The sequence below is a fragment of the Zingiber officinale genome, chromosome 1B, assembly GCF_018446385.1.
Source record: "Zingiber officinale cultivar Zhangliang chromosome 1B, Zo_v1.1, whole genome shotgun sequence".
NCBI classification, from domain to species: Eukaryota; Viridiplantae; Streptophyta; class Magnoliopsida; order Zingiberales; family Zingiberaceae; genus Zingiber; species Zingiber officinale.
The window spans coordinates 163,828,620-163,844,467 of NC_055986.1; the positions used below are offsets into that span (position 1 = coordinate 163,828,620).

General features: G+C 35.5%; 1 protein-coding gene across 1 annotated transcript; it reads left to right on the forward strand.

Annotated features, from left to right (window-relative positions):
* The first annotated feature begins 11,265 nt into the window (after positions 1 to 11,265).
* On the forward strand, positions 11,266 to 13,899 carry LOC122016877 (protein YABBY 2-like). Its single transcript, XM_042574339.1, has 6 exons — positions 11,266 to 11,603; positions 12,555 to 12,662; positions 12,775 to 12,889; positions 13,114 to 13,162; positions 13,410 to 13,485; positions 13,641 to 13,899. Exons 1-6 carry the CDS (start codon positions 11,535 to 11,537, stop codon positions 13,755 to 13,757), a joined length of 534 nt encoding a protein of 177 aa, XP_042430273.1. The 5' UTR covers positions 11,266 to 11,534; the 3' UTR covers positions 13,758 to 13,899.
* The last annotated feature ends 1,949 nt before the right edge of the window (positions 13,900 to 15,848 follow it).

The following is a 15,848-nucleotide window of genomic DNA, read 5'->3' on the forward strand; positions in this document are numbered from 1 at the left end:
AACCGCGTCGACGCACACGAAAATGCTAAAAAGCTATAGGACAAACTCATAGAACTACACGAGGGAACTAACGACGCAAAGGTAATGAAAAGAGATCTATAGTTAAATAAATTATTTAATATAAAAATACAGGAAGGTGAGACTGCCAGGCAGATACATGTGAGGATAAAGAACACTCTCAATGGACTTCAAACAATCGGCCATTAGATGGAGAACCGTGATCTTATAAGGTACACTCTAAACACATTTCCTCGAAATGCACTGTGGGCATCCATCGTGGATGCCTATAGATTTCGAGGAATTTATCCAAATTAAAGTTAGATGAACTTTTTTGTGAACTGTAACTACACGAACAGACTAACGCTAAACCCAAGAAAGATGTTGCCTTTATTGCAGGAACATCAAAAGAAAAAGTCCAGAATTAAACTAGAACTTGAAGTTGAGTCTGACTAAGACTCAAATGATGAAGAATACTTGGTGAACCTGGTAAGAAAAATGTTCACCAGGAGAAAGAAGAATTTTACCAAAAGGGACCTGTAGAAGGTCAACTCCAGCAATAACAAGATGAACGTCGCATGCTTTGGATGTAACAAGAAGGGGCATTACAAGACTGAATGCCCAAATCTCAAAAAGAAAGACCCTCAAAGAAACTTGGGACGAATCATTCACGGAAAAATCAGACGGTGACAAACCAAAGCACACCAACTACCTCGCACTGATGGCTTATGAACCAGACTCGGAAAATGAATCAGAAGATGAGTCTGAACCTGAATCAAGCCACGAGTTTGCACTCATTTCTGAAGGTTCCGATGAGGTACAGTCAGATCTTAGCAAGAAAGTTTTTAAAATCATTGTATGCTTAGATAAAAAATTAACTATGTCTGAAAATAAAATAAATGAACTAAATCTGCATAATAAAATACTTAACGATCAACTAAATTCAAACTCAATAGTTAAGCGAATTCAACCTGAAATCCCGACTCATGTTGCGAAACTTGAGGAGGATAATTCCAAATTGAAAGGAGAAATACTTGAACTAAAAGAACTACTAGAAAAATTTACAACTAGATCTAAGTGCCTTGATATGATACTTGGATCACAAAGAGTTGTGTACAATAAATCCAGACTCGGATACAAGTCCAGCTCGTCTAACAAAACATTTATATCACTAATAAGTCAAAATAAGAAACTAACTAAAGCATGAGTTCCGAAAGCGTGCTTAACGACTCAAGTAGGAGTCAATCATTTTTATGTACCTAAAAATAAAATTCATTATTTAAAATCAAATCTAACTAAACCTATTAATTCAAAACCAAACCAAAGTAAACCTTCCAAACTAAATAATAAAATAAAATCAAACAATGTAAACTCAAATAAAATTAAATCAAATAATCACAAGGCTCATTTAAATTATCATCAAGTTTATTATAACTAGGGGAGACTCCAAATTAGTTGGCACCTCCAAAATCAATAAACTTACCCAGATGGGTAATTAGGATTAGTTCAAAAAGGGATAAAAGTTTAACTTAATCAACGACATTGGAGAAGTTTTGGATGATAGTAAGTTAGGGAATCTTTGTCTATGCATGTCTAGAAAGATATGACTTCGACCTGGTGCATTTGGCTTAGTGGAACTAACTGAAGTTATTCCTTACCAATCCTAGCTGGTTAGACCAAAGTTTTTATATTAAATTCAGTGGATATGACTATTTGGAAAATTTCAAAAGCATGGTTACTCTAATGATATCCAGGTGACTCACCATAGCTCATAAGTTTATCCAAAGAATGTTTATTGAACCCAAAACTAAACTTGAATCTAACATAAAGTTAAACTCAACCCTAAAATTTAATCTAACTCATCTCACAAAACTATACGATACCCTGATTGAAAGTGAGATGACTAAAGATTAAATTTAAACTTAAATTTAAAACTTAAAATTTAAACTTAAAATTAAATTTAAACTTAAAATTTAAGTAGGTGACTAACTTAACTTAGGTAATTTAAGTTGGTTAAATGAGCATAGAAATTTTAATTTTTATTGTAGAATTCAAACTTCAGAAGTAGAACAAACTTTAAATGAGATGCACAATGAAAAAGTCATTGGATCAGATGATATTCCAATAGAGGTATGGAAGTGCCTAGGGAAGCAAGGTATTGAATGACTTATAAAATTATTTAATATGATATTGAAAGCGAAAAAAAATGCTTGATTAATGGAGGATAAGTACTCTAGTTCCCTTATATAAGAATAAGGGAGACACACAAAATTGTGCAAACTATAGGGGTATTAAACTAATGAGTCATACTATGAAACTTTGGGAAAAAGTACTAGGAAAAAGATTAAGGAAGGAGACCACAGTGACCGAAAATCAATTTGGGTTCATGCCTGGAAGGTCGACAATAGAAGCTATATGTCTTCTTAGACAATTAATTGAAAAATATCGAGAGCAAAAACAAGATCTATACATGATATTCATTAACTTAGAAAAAACTTATAATAGAGTCCCAAGAGAAATTATATGGAGAATTCTAGAAAAGAGAAGTGTTAGCGTAACATATATTGAACTAATTAAGGATGTGTAAGAGTAAAGACTTCAGGCGGAGTAACTGAAGCATTTCCAATAAAGATAGGGTTACATCAAGGATCAACTCTAAGTCTCTATCTTTTTACACTAATTATGGACGAACTCACTGCGTACATTCAAGACACAGTATTGTGGTGTATGTTATTTGCAGATGATATTATTTTTGGTAGATCAAACACGTGAAGGAGTAAATGCTAAACTAGAATCTTGGCGAAAAACACTAGAAGGGAAAGATTTTAAACTGAGTAGATTAAAGACAGAATATATGGAATTTAAGTTTAGCAATAATAGAAGTAATGAGATAATTGTTAAGATAGGAGAGGACGAGTTGCCTGAACCGAGATATTTAAATATTTAGGATCATTTTTGTAAAACGATAGAGGGATTGAGAGAGATGCCTTACATAGAATACAAGTAAGATGGTTGAAATAGAGGGGAGCGTTGAGTGTTTTATGTGATCGTAAAGTACCTCTTAAACTTAAAGGTAAGTTCTATAAAATGACAGTTAGACCTACTATATTATATAGAACTAAATGTTGGGCTATGACTTGAGCATATGAGCAGAAAATGAGAGCTGCAAAGATGAGGATGTTAAGGTGGATGTGTGGACATACGAGGATGAACAAAATAAGAAATGAGAGCATTAGAGAGAAAGTCAGAGTTGCATCTATTGAGAAAAAACTCTGAGAGACACGTTTAAGATAGTACGAATATGTACTCAGACGACCAATAAATGCTCCAGTTAGGCGATATGAAACTATGATAAACATGCATATCAAACGAGGTAAAGGAAGGCAAAAAAAAGACTTGTTTTGCAACAATAAAACAAGATAAAGTTTATTTAAATATAGATGATGATATAGTAGGAGATAGAGCTCAATGACGTAAAATGATTCATACAGCCGACCCCACATAGTGGGATACGACTTGGTTGTTGTTGTTGTTAAACTTAAAATTAAACTTAAAAACCTTAAATTTAAACTTAAAATTAAACTTAAAAACCTTAAAATTAAATTTAAAAACCTTAAATTTAAACTTAAAAACTTTAAAATTAAACTTAAACACTTAAAATTAAACTTAAACACTTAAAATTAAACTTAAAAACCTTAAAATTAAACTTAAAATTAAACTTAAATACCTTAAAATTAATCTTAAAAACTTAAATTTAAACTTAAAATTAAACATAAAAACCTTAAAATTAAACTTAAAATTAAAATTAAAAACTTAAAATTAAACTTAAAAGTAAAATTAAAAACTTAAAATTAAACTTAAAAAAAATCACTAACTGAAGGCGCCTCCGAGACGATTGGAGGCGCCCTCAGAAGGGCGGGAAAAGTTCCGCCTTAACTGACCAAAGACGCCTTTGGTCAGTTAAAGGCGCCTTCCGCAGCATGTGGAAGGTGCCTTCGATCAGGTTGAAGGCGCCTTCAAGCGAACTTTTTCCAGCGAACAGAGGGGCGTCTCTGTTCGCGAATTCGTTTACAACAAGGCGCCTTCCAACAGTTCTCTCCCGTGTTTTTTCAAATCTTTCATTTCCAAGCCTAAAAAATGTTGGTACGGTTCGCACTAATGGTGTACCTCGGATTTTGATGAATGACAAATAAGTTAAGTTAGGTTCTGTTGTAATTTAACCACTTGATTGAGTGTGCAGAAAATCTAACTAGGTCGATGGGTCGACCGGATAGCTGGTGCGAAATCCAGCTAGGTTGACGGGTCGACCGGATAGTTGGTACGAAGTCCAGCTAGGTCAACGGGCCGACCGGATAGCTGGCACGAAGTCCAGACAGATCGACGGGCTGACCAAATGTTTGGCAAACTGGTAAGTTAAAGTAAGTCACTGGAGGAGAGTGACCAAGTGAGGGCATGTCCTGGTTGGAGGGACAGTAGACGTCGGTTCAGTTTAGGTCCATTTGAGATTCCTAAGTTGAGACCTTAACTAATTCTTGGTCATGGGAGGACAGGAACTAATTAATACTTTGCATTATTATTAAATTGTCCTAAAACTTATTTTGCAGGACTAACATTGTTTTGCAGGAAAGAAAATTGCCTTCGAATGAACAGTGTCCGAAGACGCCTTCAAGCAGTGAAGGTGCCTTCGTACTATTCATGGAAGGCCCCTTCCATGGCTATGGAAGACGCCTTCCACAGGATAAATGTTGATGTCGCAGTGGATAAGTGTCGAGCTGTTCGGGATCAAACTTGCCTCATCGGAGGTGCCTTCCACAGCCTATATAAGGCAGGCTCGACCAAGCAACCCACAAACTCTACCATACGAGCTACTACACGTCCTTTTGAGGTTCCGATTGCTCCGGGCTCCTGCTACGACTCTACTATAAAGCTGTTGAGCCCGACGATTGATCCTAGGAATTTCGATTGCGGCCGACAACTAACATCAACATGAGCGCTCCAACTTCGATCCCCAAAGTGCCGGTAAATTTTTTTTGTGTAATTAAATACTGCAAAAAGGACAAGTGTAGGGTGTTGCACTTGTTCTAACTTTCCTTGTACTTTGATTCCCTCTTCCAGAGGTACCAGTAGAGGTTCATAGTGAATTACCCATCGATAAGTCTGCGGGACCTGGGTCTTGGAGTAGGAGTCACCGAAGGCTTTGAACCAAATAAACCGCTTGTGTTCCTCTCGTGTCAGCTTTTCATGTTTTTCTTTTCCGCTGCATTCGCACTCTATTTTAAAAAAATGTTAAAAAGATAATTTTTGAAAACTACGTGGCTCATCCCCCTCTCACGTGAGTAATCGATCCAACAAGTGGTATTAGAGTAGGTTCTACTTTGAACTTGTGCAACCATCAATCAAGCCGGGGGAATCGTTTTTAGATTTATTTTTTTTTGCACTCTATTTGAATTGATAAAACTTTACCTGTTCAGATAATTTTTCGATTTTAATTTGAGATTGGTGTAACACCGCTCAAATTTTTCTACATTTTTTTCTCAAACACTGCTAATCCAAGACCAAGTCTTAGTACCTCTTTTAGTTTTTCTTTCTACAACTGTGAAATGACACAACTTGAAGGGTACATCACCGTTCGTCCTCCCCTATTCAACGATGATGACTTCCCTTACTGGAAGAAGCGAATGGAGGTGCACCTGAAGACCGACTTCGACTAGTGGTTCAGCATCACCAGAGGTTACAAGGCTCCAGTCGATAACGCTGGAATCCCAATGGACCCGGAACATTAGAATCCGAAAATTAAGAAAAAAGTGCAAATCGACTTCAAAGCTCTCAATACAATTCAGTGCGGGCTAACAAAAGAAGAGTTGAACCGCGTCGGCCCATATGAAAATGCAAAGGAACTTTGGGACAAGCTAATAGAACTGAACGAGGAAACCAGCGATGCCAAGGTAACAAAGAGAGATTTATTTTTAAATAAATTATTTAATGTCAAAATGCAGGAAGGTGAGACTACCACCAGTCAGCTGTACGCGAGGATTAAGTGTTGGTGTGTTAGCACTAACGGTCTAACTCAGGTTTTGATGAATGACAAATTAGGTTAATTTAGGTTTGTCGTTGTCTAACACTCTGATCGAGTGTGCAGGCGAAGTCCAGACAGGTCGACGGGCTGACCGGATGTCTGACACGAAGTCCAGCTAAGTCAACGGGCCGACCGGATAGCTGACACGAAGTCCAAATGGGTCGAAGGGCTGACCGGACATTTGGCACGAAGTCCAGCTAGGTCGACGGGCTGACCAGATAGTTGGCACGAAGTCCAGACGGGTCGAAGGGCTGACTGGACGTCTGGCAGGTAAGTAAAAGTAAGTCACTGGAGGGGAGTAACTGTGAGGACGCGTTCCCGGGAAAGAAACTTAGGCGTCGATCCAACTTAGATCGATTTTGGAAATCTAAGTTGAGATCGTGACTAGATTCCGGTCTCGGAAAGACAGAATCTAAGTCATACTTTTTATGTTAAAATTATAAACTGTGCTAATACTTTGTTTTGCAGGATATACATTATATATTTGGCTCGGACTAATCTTATCTTGCAGGAGAAGGAGTTTTTGGAGAAAGGTAGTCCGGACGCCCGGAGGCAAGTTTTATCCCATGACGAGACGTCGACACGTGGAGCTCGCTGGTTGGGCTTACTATGTCATGGTCGAGGTGCCCTGAAGGTTCTAGGCACCCCGAGCATCATATAAAAGAAGGGTCAGGGGTGGAGCTTCAAAAACAACTCAGAATTGACAATCTGCTTCCTCGTGCTGCTGCGACGCTGTGATCTCTGACAAGCTTTCCTTTTCTATTCTAATTCTTCTTATTGTCGGTAATTTTTTTTATTAGCAATTTTGTACTTAATTTGTAATCTATATTCAAATTGCTAGTGAATTGCCCAACGAAAGCACTCGACGAGTGCGAGCCTTGGAGTAGGAGTCGACACAGGCTCCGAACCAAGTAAAAAGAACCTGTGTTAGCCTTATTTCCTTTTGCTTATATTTTCCGCTGCGTTAAACTCTTTCGGTTATGATATTCACCCCCATCCTATCGATTCTTCACGGTCCAACATAAAGGACATCCTCAATGGACTCCACACAATCGACCACCAATTATAAAATCGGGATCTGATAAGGTATGCCTTAAACACATTTTCTCAAAATGCATTATGAGCATCCATCGTGGATGCCTATAAGATTTCGAGTAACTTGTCAAAGTTAAAACTAGATGAATTATTCTGTGAACTAGAACTGCACGAACAAGAAATGAGAAAAATTAAACTTTAACTTTTGTCCGTCCCAACCAAAAACATCATCATATAACATCTAAAGTATATATATCCAAAATATTCAATGAGAAAAATTAAATGATAAGATGATTGACAAGAAAATTAACAAGAAATGTGTAAAAGAATAGAAAATTAGATTAACCTTCATAAGAATGATTCAACCTATGGTAGTGTGATTTTGAAAGAATCAAAGCAAGTTCTAAAGTGACAATCACACAAGTGCATCACACAAATAAGACTTAATCCTCACTAGGTATGAAAATTATTATCTCAATTCATCAATCTAGAATCCATCACTAAGTAGTAACGTCATGCAATCCAAAAATCCATTCATGACAATACATTCCAAGCTTAATAATCAAATTTAACCCACTTTCAACATATCTAAAATGATATAAAGAATGTGGTATATTTTATTCCTAAAACAAAAAACTTTCTTTGTGAAAATGAAATGATCAAGCATAAAGAAATAATATTTACAATGAAGAATTTATTTTCAAAACCCAAATTCACTATTTATGAAAGGAAAAAGATTGCTAATGTAAACAAAGCAATTATTCATGCAACAGAATAAAGAAATGGATATCTACAAATGACAAGTGTGAAATGGAACAAACTCAACTTCAAGTTGGATAGATGACATCATTATTGTTCACTTCTTCCACCACTAATCCATTAACTCTCTCATGAAATTTTTGAGTCTGTGGCCATTCACTTTAAATATTTGACCAATAACAACCTCCTGAATTTCAATAACACCATAAGGGAAAATGTTGGTTGAACTCCCCTTCAAGTTAGGTAGATGACATCATTACTATTCTCTTCTTCCACCACTAATCTATTAACTCCCTCATGAACTCTCTAGTCTTCTCTTCTTCCATATTCTTCCTAGACTGAACTCTTCTTTGAGGAAAAAGTAATGGAATGGTAGTCTCGGCACCTTGCTAATCCAGATTTCTTCCCAAAATTTGATATGTAGTTGGGACTAAACTTGAAGAAGCTGGTTGAAATGGAATAGAACTATTCTGAGTTAAATCTGGAACTGAAGTAGGTGCTTGTTGAAAATTCTGTTGAGTTGGTTTTGAAGCTAAGAAAGGAGTTGAATGTGAATTTGCATTGTTTTGAGCTGCTTAAATTGAATTAGCAGGGTGTTCAATGTTGCTGAGACATTACAGAGTCGTCATTATAAATAGATTTAATGTCAATCATTATTGTTGAGATGTTATATAATCGCCATTAATGAATTTAATGTTTCCGTTACATTCTTGCGCATGTAACAAAAAGAGATTCAGGTGATAAAATATTAGTTCATTCACTTGGGCAAAATTTTTCTTGACCGGTCTGACCAGCATTTGACGCACGCAGGTCATGCTCGCACACAAGTCGACTTGATTCAGTACAAATCCGGGTTTTGGATTTGCACTCTTACACATCCACGCATGAGAGAGAGCTAGTATCTCCCATATATATATTCACAACATCAATACATGTATCATAATCTAAATCAACATTAAAACCAAAAGACTCTTAATGCGGTTTTAAAACATATGTATAATAGAATTTCTTCTCCTCCATTTCTTTATTTTATTCGCATTTTCAACAGAAACTTCTTGCCCATTTGTGGAGTAAGTATAACGACGAACCACAATAATTTATTGTCATCTTCTCTCCTCTCTCAATTCTTCTTTCTCTTCGATTTTCTTCTTCAACGATTCTTTTCTCAACAGGTGACTACATGAGCACCCCTGCAGCTACACCAAGGGGCACACCATAGCTTTACTTTGATAGAAGGGGAAGTAACATCCAATCGTAGTCGTACGTACGTAACTGATCTAACTTTATATGTTTTTTTGTATGAGTATTAATTTCCTTTTTCCCCTTGTGATTTTCCATCTAACTTAACAGTTTCAGAGAGAGAGACAGGTCATGCATGAGCACTCCTTTTTTTCGCTATAGAAATGATAATAATTAATATAATGATCCTGATCAACTCCTTTTCTTTTCTTTTTTTCCTAAGTCAAACAATTTGCAAAGATTGCAATCCTGATATATATCGTCTAGTCTCGTCCCATGAAAAGAGCCAGTACTCGTTCAAAGAGACGACATCTTTCTCCTGCTCCCTCTTGTCCCATCTGTCTGAAGCCGTTTACTCAGAACGGAGTGCTAGCTCTTCCATGCAATTGCACAGCACCCCAATCGAGCAACAACATCGCAGTAATTAATTATATCATATATATACTCGATCGATCAGCTAATTAAAGACGACGACTGGTCCAAATTAACATCTTCTTCTTCTTTCTGTGTAGTGTAAATGTAGCAAAGCCAAATTAAGGGACCACAGTTGCAGTCATATCTCACATGTTTGGCAACGATGAGAAGCAATTCTTTTGTGGTGAGTTGCACTCGCTGTGTTCCTATCACTTCACGGAGTGGCTGGATTTTGTTCATATGGTGTTGTCAAGGACGTCTCCTATATATTAGCAATTATTTTTTGTTTTATCGGTAGTGTCCTTAATTAATCCCATCATTCATTTGTTTGGTAAATTATATATATCGGGCCTACTGTTTAGTGCATGAGTTGTAGTCTACTGATTTAGATTTATATAGTAAATTATGAGCTTATAATAAGAGAGGATTTGTAAACTTGTTTAAGTGAATATATAGTTGAGTTTTCTAAGCGGTTAATAAATTGATTTTCTTATCTATTGAAAATTATATTAATTTTAAAACTTATCCTATATATCAGATCCTATAACGAATTATAAAAATTAAATTCTTGCTTGTGTTAATTATGAAAACAACTATCACTCTCTATGCTCTTCTTAACTACCAAAGAAAAAAATGATGAGCATATATAATCAGTGAAAAGAAATTTGTATCATGACTTGAGCTCCTCTTTGTTTATATATATATATATATATATATATATATATATATATATATATATATATATATATTTAAAAAAATAAAAAACTTGATTTTTTTTTTGTAAATTCTTATCCAGGCTATATATGAATTTTAACCTTTGTAATTAATTTTATGAAATATTTATAAATTTAAATTCGAGAAATCAAATTTAAAATTTAGATTCACATATTTTTAATTTTATTTTTTAAAATAATCTAAATTCTTATAATAACAAATTTCTATTGAAGATGGAAATTAATCTGTCTCTAGTATTATAAAATTGACCATTTTTCTATGTATAAAGGCTAATGGCTCATACCTGTCAAGTCAATATTATAAATTTGGTATTCTGAAAATAAGGACACTCTTATCAGATGAAACACAGCAAAGCGAATTACACACATAACAATCCTTCAATCAAATAAATATGATTCAAAGATATCATTGATAATTATTATCACTAGAAAATTACATCTATCATCATGATGTGCTGTCTCATAATGATTTGCTATGACGCTTAGCTAGTAGACCCAATACAGTTTAATATGGCAGTTCACACAGGACATATGGAACACAACCCAATTTATTAAGTTTGATCCATAAATTTTAACTTGGATCCACAATAATGGATTCGTCATGTTTCTGAATCACGCAAGTAAATAGCATATATGATGCATGCAGAGACAAGCAGTACTTGAATGTGATACCTTTGATCAGTCATCAGAATATGACACATTGCTTCATTTTTCAGAAGAAAATTAAAAAAGAGAGTAATATCTGCATATATATTTAGCTGAGAGTTCATCTTGTCTTTCATTCATCAGTATATTTAGAGTCGATTCAATCGAACAATGGGCACCATGTTAGACATACTGTACAGATGTGCTGCTGGCTAGTGAATAGTGCTGTACTGTGCTCTTTTGTTGCTTAGCTAACAGAAGGATTTGGGGGGCAATGCAACAACAAAATGGGAGCAAGGAGTTAGGCAAAACATGTGGGGTTGTGAAGGATTATTAATGAGGGGACAGAGACTGCCACCCACTCATTCATTCAATCATAATCTTTTCCACCAGCACCACCACCACCACCACCACAGGCCAAGCCCCAGCCATCATCCTTTTTGCCTCTCCAATATCCTATAATCCCAAAGCATTAGTGTTAAGTAAACAGTATCTAACAACAACAGCAACAAAAAAGAGAGAGAGCCCTCACTTCATACATACATCTCTCAGCATATATAAATTTGCATCAGTTTCATCATCTTCCCCAAATATATCCTTTGGCATATGCAGACAGCTTCATCTCGAGATTAAAAATGTCAGCCCAGATCATACATGAGCAGGTTTGCTACATCCACTGCAACTTCTGCAACACAACCCTAGCGGTACTCTCTCTCTCTCTCTCTCTCTCTCTCTCTCTCTCTAGTATTTAATTTTCCATATGAGAAGACTAGTACTCATGGTTAGTCACTTGCAATTGCAATCAGTAGCAAGCTAGGTTATGTATTGGATCTAGAGCTACTAGCTAAGGCAATAGTGTGGATGTAGATCACCAGTTGCATTAAAAAAAGGATCCTCCACAAGTTTGCTGTTCTAATTTTTGTTGAAATTGTCCAGTTAGATCATACATACATACTTCATTCTGCAGAAACCCTAAAACAAAATATATCAACTTTTGAAGACCTTCTGCTCTAAAAATTATGTTGATCTGAGAATCTGTTCAGCAAATATATTCTCAAATGGCTATGTGTTGATTGATCAACCAGAAACATATCTAGTCTAGGGTTTTGGATCATTTTCATCAAATTAGCTTCTAAAATTTTATGGAAGCCGGAATCATAATACTATTTTCCTATAAATAACTTTGTCAGTGAAGATGGTGGTTTCTTTACTTGCTTTCACTTATTCAGAGAAGTGTCAGCTGTATGAATAAAGTGGCTACTTGCAGAAGCAACTTTCTTTTCCTTTATTTTTTTTTTCTTTTTCATTTTCTCCTCTTTCTGCTGTTTCAGAGAGGCCAGCCTATCTAGCTCACTATACTATACACTTCTCTGTGAGAAAATTCTAATGGAGCTACCAAAGACAAACATTGACAAAAGAAATCCCCAAAAAATTCTTTGAAACAATGGTACATGCAAATTAGGTGACTTATTTTATCCATAGGGCAGTACTCTTGTTACCACTCCTCTTCTTCTTCCTCATTCTTCCTACTGGTGCTTTAATTAGCTACATGGTAATCAAAACTGAGATCGCATGGGCAGTGGAATCACTCGTATTAATTTGCAAGCTTTTGACCTAACTACATCTCTTTAATTTGTTTGCTATTACTGATTCAGGTTAGTGTTCCTGGAAACGTGTTCAACATTGTGACCGTGAGATGTGGCCATTGTTCTAATCTGCTGTCTGTCAACTTGGGAGCTTCACCTCAAGCCTTTTCTTTCCAGGTCAATTTATATTGGTTCACTAGTTCTTGGCAAATGATTTCCAAGTTAAACCTGTTCATGAAAAATATATGTCTCGCAATATCAGTTTGATAACTTCTTCGATGCTGTGCAGAACTATAACTTTGGATCCCAAAGTGATAGGTTGGATCTTGGCTCCTCCTCAAAGTATACTAGGAATTCCTTGATGTACTCGATCCAGGATGATCAGCAATTTGTGGCCTTACATGGTAAGCACCTTCATTATTCCCTAATCCTAATTAAACAATTTTGGAGTTATATATAAAGGATTAATTATCAATTAAACAGTAAATCAGCATATTACGTTAATCTAAATATAAAATTATCAATTAAACAGTAGAACAGCATGTCTCGGTCTTTCATCCCTATATATTCAAGTGATTAATGCTCAGTCAATTAGTTTTTTAATATATTTTTTTTTCTTTGTTATTAGCTCCAGAGAAGAGGCAACGTGTTCCATCTGCATACAACAGGTTTATCAGGTGAGAATGCAATAATAGGAATGACCATTGATTTAATCTTTTTTTTTAGAAGGAATAATAGTAATAAATTGCATAAATGAAATCTAATCTAAATTCAGAAATGTTTCATGTTTTGTTGCTTTAACTGCAATATATATCTTCTGGTTATTTTTCTTAAAGTTAAAAAAGATTGAAGCAATTTAACACTTATGCTTATTTCATAATTTAGATTGTAATTATGGTTGTATATCAATTGTATATATGCAAGGGAGGAGATACACAGGATCAAAGCCAGCAATCCTGATATCAGTCATAAGGAAGCTTTCAGTGCTGCAGCAAAGAATGTGAGTATATATATAATTACACATGCTAATTATACTAATTTATCCACATATTATTTTATGTTTCCCTTCATGATTCATTAGATTGCCTTAGCATACAAAGTAATTAATATGTTGGTATGTTTCCTTGATGATTAATTTTTTTAAATGAAAATTAGTGGGCACACTTCCCTCACATTCATTTTGGGCTGAGCCTTGATGGTAGCAACAAGCAAGTGAAGCTTGATGAAGGCATAGGAGCACCAAGGGGAGGAAAAGGCCCTGGCTTCTATTAAGAATATATATATATTATATATAATTGATCATATGATCATATTACTGGATGTAATTCCATATTGAACTTTGATAATGCAATATGACTTCCTACTATTGTTAGAAATAACTGATATTTATTTGAGTGCATGTCATTTCATTTCATTTCAGTGTGTCTGCTTCACATTAATTATATTTCATAAATTGATATTTTTATTTGCTTGAATTTTTTTTTATAAGATTTAAGGCATTTACTTGGAATATAAACTTGGTTAACTATTTAATCATATAAGTGCTTAGAATTTACTAGATCATAGCGGAAAAAGTAAAGCATATATTTTATATATCTATAATTCTTGGTTTAGTATTTAAGGTTTAGGGTTAATAATTAGGATATATTATCATAAAACCTTGATGGATCTATTATTAAATCATGTTATCAAATTTTAATACATATTTTTTAATACACCTTTTTTCATCAAAAATGCCTTAAACTATTTTTTATTAAAGAAGGTTATATGAAGGGAGATAAATTATGGGTTTATCACTAATTGAGAAGAAATTTTTTTCCCCGAGTACATGCGTCCATCAAAATTGCCCCTTTATCCCATTATACTAGTCAACTGCGCATCTCATAAGGATAATACTATATCCTTATAAGAACTCAAGCCTTCTCGTTAAGAAAATATGTGCAGCTTATAATTCATTTGCTTCCACATTTAGTTGGCATACCAATCACTTTCTAAATCCATCCCAAAAGAGGTCTGTGTATTTCTGAAAGAAAAATAAATAAATCCTGAAGCAGACTTGTAATCAGAGAGTTAGGGAAAATAACAAAAAGCACAGATTTTTTTTTTCCTGAGAAAATTCAATTGCTGAAACCATAGAGTATTGAGGATAAGATTTTTTTTTTTTAAAAAAAAACACTACTGCAATAAAGCGCATATGTACGAGATTAGAAGTTAATCAGAAGGCAAAATTTCACTCGAAAATGGTTAGAAAAATGAAAGATACATTATTTCAACTCTTCCCGCGTAGTAATATTTCAATGCAATTGACGTTTTCCAAGGAGATCACATAGCTAGTAAAGACACTCAGACATACAGGGAGAGAGAGGTTGTTGGATAGCAGTGAAGGGTCGTTATCAACAGTGATTCAGAATGTGCAAAGGTCACTGGCATTCACTTCCCTCCAAACCAAACAGGACTCCCTCTCTCTCTCTCTCTCTCTCTCTCTCTTCGCTTCTTTCTTGCCTTCCAAGTTCTTACCATTAATTATGATAAAAGTTGTACATATTTGTGAAACCAATTACAAGAGCTGAAGGACAAAAGGTACTGCGCGTGGAACCACGGGAGTGTTTACATGCGAGGGCGCGTGTGCTTCGAGGGGTGAATTAAGGAAGGAAGGAAGGAAGGAAAAAAAGGAAGAAGGATATGCGATAGTGTTACTGTGTAGGAGGAGGAGGATGCACGCGGGGTGGGTGGCTTCTGCAGCGCCACAAACATCGGGCTCCATGTCCCACTTTAATTATAGGCCTACATCTCCTCTCAATCCGCATTGGATTTCATGGCAGTGTTTGCAGCCTCCTGCCGCCTGCCTGACTGCTCTCCCCACCTGGTCTTCTTACAATGCCCACTGACACATTAATTCCCCTGTTGTAGAACACTGAATCACCCACTATTTTCTCTTGTTTCTTCTCAACCGACTTATCTATGTATCCTTAACCTCTTCTCCTCGACCAGGATGCGTTCTTGTTTTTGTTTGCTTTTGTTCCAACATGGCAGGGTTTAATTTGATTTCAGTAAATTCAATAATTGAAAACGGATTTTACGTTTTGATGATAAATGAATGCATGCCATGCCTGCTGGTGAAAAGACAACGAGATAGGTGAGTGACGTTTCATGGTTGGACACGACCCTCGACGTAAATCTGAAACGTCACTTCCCACAGGGTTTGCAGGACTCACAGCGCCAGCACCGATATGAGAAAAGAGAAAGAGAAACCGGAGAGTGCAGGCAGCAATTATTGAAGAAATGGGAAAATAAAATAAAATTCTGAGATTTATAATTAAAATTATCATTTGGATAATATTGATTCATTTGCTCTTCTTTTAT